Genomic DNA, 6,370 nt, shown 5'->3' with positions numbered 1-6,370 from the left:
TAGTCAATATCTTTCCCCAAAGGTAGGGGAGTCTAAAACTAGAGGGCATGGGTTTAAGGTGAGAGGGGAGAGATACAAAAGGGTCCAGAGGGGCAACTGTTTCACATAGAGGGTGGTGAGTGTCTGGAACGAGCTGCCAGAGGTAGTGGTAGAGGCGGGTACAATTTTGTCTTTTAAAAAGCGTTTAGACAGTTACATGGGTAAAATTGGTATAGAGGGATTCGGGCCAAAAGCGGGCAATTGGAACTAGCTTAGATGTATTAAAAAAGGGGCAGCACGACGAGTTGGGCCGAAGGGCGTGTTTCCATGCTGTAAACCTCTATGGCTCTATGGTGAAAAAAAGTTTATTTATTATTGTCACGAGTAGGCTTACATTAACACTGCAACAAAGTTACTGTGAAAATCTCCTAGTCGCCACACTCCGGCGCCTGTTCGGGTACACTGAGGGAGAATTCAGCATGGCCAATGCACCCTAACCAGCACGTCTTTCGGACTGTGGGAGGAAACTGGAGCACCCGGAAGAAACCCACACAGACTCCACACAGGCAGTGACCCAAGCTGGGAATCGAACCCGGGTCCCTGGCGCTGTGAGGCAGCAGCGCGAACCACTGTGCCACAGTGCCAGGAAGGATGACTGAGGCTGCACTCTTAACTTAAAAAAAAGATATCAATCGTCCCTGTGCTGCGGGACAAACAAGGCAGGTTCCGCGGTCAGTCCGTGTTGGTGCTGTGACGGTTCATTCTGCCCCGCAGGCTGATTGAAGCGGATCGCTGCGCTGACTTACAGAGTAGCTCGTCCTCGAGTTGGGCACAGGCCTCTTCGGCGACCTGCATCTCCCCCCACCCCGAGCCTCAATCCGCCAGCTGAAACACAAGAGAACAACGTGAAAGAACTCTCCGCCACACCGGCCAGTGACTCAAAGGTTGCACAGTGCAGGGACTGAGCGGTGGGGTCAGTGCAAGAACACAAACAAGGATGTATAGTACGAGTGGAATGAGGGGGAGGGAAACAAAAAACAGTACAGCACAGGAACAGGCCCTTCGGCCCTCCAAGCCCATGCCGATCATGATGCCCTAACTAAACTAAAAAACAAACCTCTTCCCTTACTCGGTCCGTATCCCTCTATTCCCTCCCTATTCATGTACCCATCCAGATGCCTCTTAAATGTTGCTAATGTGCCTGTTTCCACCACCTCCTCTGGCAGCACGTTCCAGGCACCCACCACTCTCTGCGTGAAAAGCTTCCCCCGCACATCTCCCTTAAACCTTCCCCCCTCCCACCTTGAACCTGTGTAATTGGCACTTCCACTCTGGGGAAAAAGCCACTGACTATCCACCCTGTCTACGCCATTGTACCACAGAACATGCTCTGTCCTACAGCCTGTCTGAACACGCCTGCAAAGAGTTCAAACCATGGCAGCATCTACACGGAGTTGCAGTGAAAGTTGGGAGTTCTGAGACTTGGAAGTCACCACGTTGACAACAGCAACTGGAGGAATCTTCTACTTGACTTCTCCACCCTAGGGCAATTCTGACCCACAGCGCCACGACTTCCACCACAGGTAGGGCAGGGAGACAAGATTCCCAAATCCACCCCGTGCCAGAAAGAGGATAGAATCCCATGCTGTTGGTATCAATCTGATCTACGCTGGCTTTCCAGCCAAATGAGCCAACCGGCCCCTGCATCAACTCTCCAATATGTTGAGGCTACATGCTCTTTTACAAGCACGTTGTAACCCCAAAGCTATGGATAGTGACGGTAGACGCTCCAATTTTCTTTCCATCGCATGCCTGGTAAGATATATATTGGAAAGATTCTGCAGGTTGACACTCCACCAGTTTGGCCATGTTATGAACGCATCTTCCTTGGCCATCAAATCCTGGGGTGGGACTCAAACCCCGAGCTTCTAGCTCAGAGGCAGTGTCCCTTACCCGCTGCGTCAGAAGACCTGACAGGGGTCTTTTCCATTGATGGAAGTGAGCGGGTCCCCAAATCTTCTGGACCAGAATACCTGCTCCTTACTCCTTCCACTAGATGGCCATGTCCCACCATACAATGCTCCCCTCTGGAATTAGAGATATTTATTTTGGGAAATTCTCCCTTACAGATGGATCTTCCCAGCCCACTACCTCACATTACACCTCTCTGCCGAAGAGCTTCCAATTCTCTCCATCCAACATGTTATTGTTCAAACACTCCTACCTCTGCACCGTTATGTGGCATCCACCCACAGCTCACCGTTATCCATCCCCCATCGCTCTGTAGCCTTATACATACCACATTCCACCCAGCTCTGCATAACCCTGTACGTAATGCACTCCAACTCCCATTATTCGGCCTTCAACATACCTCGAGTTCTGCATATTTTAGATGTCATGCAACATACGAGGCTGCAACACTCTTTGCCATATGGGGCGGCACGGTGGCATAGTGGTTAGCACTGCTGCCTCACAGCGCCAGGGACCCGGGTTCAATTCCCAGCTTGGGTGACTGTGTGGAGTTTGCACATTCCCCCCGTGGGTATCCTCCGGGTGCTCCGGTTTCCTCCCACACTCCTGATGTGCGGGTTAGCTAAATTTCCTGTGTCAGGGGGACTAGCTGGGGTAAATGCTTGGGGTTATGGGGATGTGGGCTGGGCGGGATTATGGTGCAGACTCGATGGGCCAAATGGCCTCCTTCTGCACTGTAGGATTCTACGATATATTCTGCACTAAGCTTGATACTGATGCATCATTACTGGACGGGACTGTTAATTGGAATCTACATGGTACATAATGCACCATGAACTCTGTTGAGTTCTAACACCCCTCCAAACTCTGCAAGATCACACTGGTGATGTACTTTTAGCCTCTGGGCGTGATCTTACTGACCGTTCACACTACGTTCCCACTGCAGTGAACTCGGAGAGTTTGGCGGCCAGCCAAACATCCATTCACCGCGGCGGGATGGAAAAATCCTGCCGGCGTGAACGGTGGTAAGATTCCCAACTCTGTGTTAACATCTTGGCGAGGGGGCCTCTCGATCAACATTACCTTCTACATAATGCAGTGCACGGTGGCACAGTGGTTAACACTGCTGCCTCACAGCGCCAGGGACCCGGGGTTCCCACTCACCTGACAAAGGAGCAGCACTCCGAAAGCTAGTGGCGTTTTCTACCAAATAAACCTGTTGGACTTTAACCTGGTGTTGTTAGACTCCTTACTGTGTTTACCCCAGTCCAACGCCGGCACCGCCACATCATCAAAGATGCAAACAGACTGGATTAGTCTGCGCCTGTTGCCTGGGAAAGGGTGGAATTGGTAACTGGGGAACGGAGTTTGGAATGGGGACCAAAAGCCATGGCTTCAGTCCCCCAATCTCAGGTTGATTTGAAAAAGCTCATGTTACACTTTGGCCTTGTAGTGCACCGAGTAGCGGCCCTGCCTCTGGGTTAGAATGTCACAGATTCAGGTCCCAATCTGGGACTTGATGGCCGCAGAAAGTGCATCTAGAATGTGGCCAAGCAGATTAATTATCAGTCTGTAAATCCTTCCAATGCGCCTGGTGGCAAGCAGGAAGAGTGAGAGAGTTCCCTGGTCTGGTCAGCCGTACTGCAGAAGGTAATGGCAAACCCCTGCAGTCAAGCATCATTATGGACCAATCCAATGAAAGTCCATGGTCGCCAATGCCCTCTTAGGGCAGGATTCCTAAAGGAGGGAGGAGGATGTTAACACTTGTACCTGGATGGATCCAATTCAATTATCACACATGAATATTGGTAGAATTGGAAGGAAATTGAAAAGTCTGGGCAGAGTGTGGGAGGAAAGCATCAAACCAAAAAAATTCTAAGTGCCGAGCGAGTGTGAAAACAGGAAAGAATCACACCCATTTTTTGAGTAAGCTCTCAGACGCCATCTTGTGCCACCTTGAGAAAACAATTGAGGCAAAGTGTGATTCTCGCCAGTAGGGGGAGTGGACGGAGTCCATTCACACCAGGAAGCCGGCTGCTGACTGATAGAGGATGCTCCCATTCAGCCCATTCCCCCACCGATCACCACCCCCCCCCACCCCAGTTGTTCACCACCCTTGCTCACCCCTACACACCTCCCCCACCCCCCACCCCACCGCCCACCCCCCCCCCCCCCCCAACCCCCCGATCCCGGTCAGTTGCCACCCTGGCAATCCCTGATTGCAGTGTGCGCATCTCACCATGCGCTGCCTCCCCTTCAGGCCCCGCCCCCTCCTCTTTACCCTCCCCCCCTCTTTAGCACTGCCCAGTGGGCAGTGCCAGGCTGCCCGGGAAGTGCCAGAAGGCCAGGCTGGCAATTCAGGACCATTATCATCGCGAAAGTCCCCTAGGAGTTCACAAGCAGAAAATGGCTACCAACATGGAGGAACAGGGGAATTAACGGTCTATCTCCAAATACATGTCGATAGGCAACTTTGTTCCTCAGCATTTGCTCAAAATAATGGAATTCAAAATGTAAAGACTAAAATTCTACTGGGAACAAGTGCAGCAAGATTTGTCCCAAAGCCTATATAAAAACAAAATACTGCAGATGCTGGAAATCTGAAATCAAAACAGAAATTGCTGGATAAACCCAGCAGCTCTGCGGAGGAACAGAGTTAACATTTTGAACCCTATTTTATCATTTTGATTCTAAGTGCTGGGCGGACTATAAACTGGGAGTGCTTCAGATCCGACTTTTAGACCCGTTCTCAGGCTTTGCCTGAACAAATATCAGCGATTCCGAATCGTGCTGCAGAAGCCTGTGGGCGGGGCTTAACGCGCCCAAAACCCTGCAGCTCCGATCGGAGCCCCCCACTGCGCATGCGCAGTGAAAAAAAAATGATAGAATGCGGCTCCCCTACCACTTCGCTCCTGGGCTGGATAATGCCTCCTCCTGGCCCTCACAGACATTGCCCCACCCCCACAACATTACTGACCCCCTTATCCCCCCACCCCGCTATCCAGACCAATCGCGGACCCCTCCCCCCTTTCCCCCGACCTCAGGCAGAGTGATCCACTCTCCCCCTTCCGTCCCTCTGATCTCAGGCAGAGTGGCAGTGGACCTCCCTTCCCCCCCCCCCCCCACTGATCTCAGGCAGAGTGGCAGCGGACCCACCTCCCCCCAATCGATCTCAAGCAGAGAGCCGCCGGACGCTCGGCACTTACCTCCTCACTAACTGGAGCGCCCGAATCAGACTTTTATGGAGTATGTCTGTTTCACGCTAATTCCAGATGGGCGAACGTGATGGTAAAGGGGGAAGTGCCGGTAAGGTTGGGCGTGCAGCCCATTAAGTCAATTTAAATCCATGCAAATACATTTAAATGGCCATCATGCTCATTTCAGGCGTGGTCCCGATCGCAGCCATTTTCGGGTCTTGGTAAAGGGGGAACCGGCGCGGAGGCGGGCGCGGATCACGCTTCTCGCCTCACGCCCGACTTTACCAAGTTTCCGCACCCGGAAATAGGCGCAACGCAATGGTAAAATCAGGCCCTTCGAGTCTGTATGACACTTCTTCAGAACTGAAGAGAGAGAGAGAAATGTGATAGTTTATATAGTTGGAGAGCAGGGTTGGGGGTGGGGCGAGAGAATAGAAGGTCAAGGATAGGTCAAAATTAAGGAGAGATTGACAAAGATGTCTTGGGGTCAAGACCATGGAGGTGTTAATGGTAGCATTAAAGACTAAAGAAGGTGCTGACAGTGGGATAAAGACAAGATAGCAGAATGTGTTCATTGGAGGACAGAGGTCAGTGAAAGCAAAACTGAAGAACAAGTGACAGATGGCCCAGTGGGGGAGGGTGGGAGTGTTTGCATTGGAACAAACCAAGGAAACAAGGCACAAAAAGGGGTCAAGAAAGGAGGAGAAAGTTCACAGTCTCAAGTTGTTGAACGCAATGTTCAGTCCAGAAGGCTGTGATCAGAAGATGAGGTGCTGTTGCTTTAGTTTGCCTGGGCTTCCCCGGAGCATTGCAGCAGGCCAAGGACAGACATGTGGGCAAGAGAGCAGGATGCTGAGTTAAAGTGGCAGCAGGCAGAGTGGAGGCCATACTTGCAGACTGAGCAAAGGTGTTCCGCAAAGCTGTCACCCAGCCTGTGTTTAGTCTCCCCAGTGTAGAGGGGGCAGCGAATACAATAAACCAAATCGAATAGTTTAAAGTTTTGAAAGTTTATTTGTCAGAAGTAAGGTTTACATTAACACTGCAATGAAGATACTGTGAAATTCCCCCCCGTCGCCACACTCCGGCGCCTGTTCGGGTCAATGCACCCTAACCAGCACGTCTTTCAGACTGTAGGAGGAAGCCGGAGGAAACCCACGCAGACACGGGGGGAACATGCAGACTCCACACAGACAGTGACCCAAGCCGGGAATCCAACCCGGGTC

At 51.6% G+C, this 6,370-nt stretch overlaps 2 protein-coding genes across 2 annotated transcripts in view; one reads left to right on the top strand and one right to left on the bottom strand.

Annotated features, from left to right (window-relative positions):
• Positions 1-6,370, bottom strand: part of zbed4l1 (zinc finger BED-type containing 4-like 1) — a 25,074-nt gene that overhangs the window by 14,723 nt on the left and 3,981 nt on the right. The window contains exon 2 of the mRNA XM_078237257.1: positions 684-864. The gene's annotated coding sequence lies outside the window, so the exon portion shown is untranslated. The remainder of the gene's footprint in view (positions 1-683; positions 865-6,370) is intronic.
• LOC144509483 (uncharacterized) overlaps positions 5,713-6,370 on the top strand; it is a 27,296-nt gene continuing 26,638 nt past the window's right edge. Inside the window, exon 1 of the mRNA XM_078238389.1 lies at positions 5,713-5,734. Coding sequence (XP_078094515.1) covers positions 5,713-5,734 — 22 coding nt within the window. The remainder of the gene's footprint in view (positions 5,735-6,370) is intronic.

The sequence above is a fragment of the Mustelus asterias genome, chromosome 21 (genome assembly GCF_964213995.1).
Source record: "Mustelus asterias chromosome 21, sMusAst1.hap1.1, whole genome shotgun sequence".
Classification (NCBI taxonomy): domain Eukaryota; kingdom Metazoa; phylum Chordata; class Chondrichthyes; order Carcharhiniformes; family Triakidae; genus Mustelus; species Mustelus asterias.
Note: the sequence above shows the minus strand (reverse complement) of the source record. Positions and strands in the feature narration are given on the sequence as shown.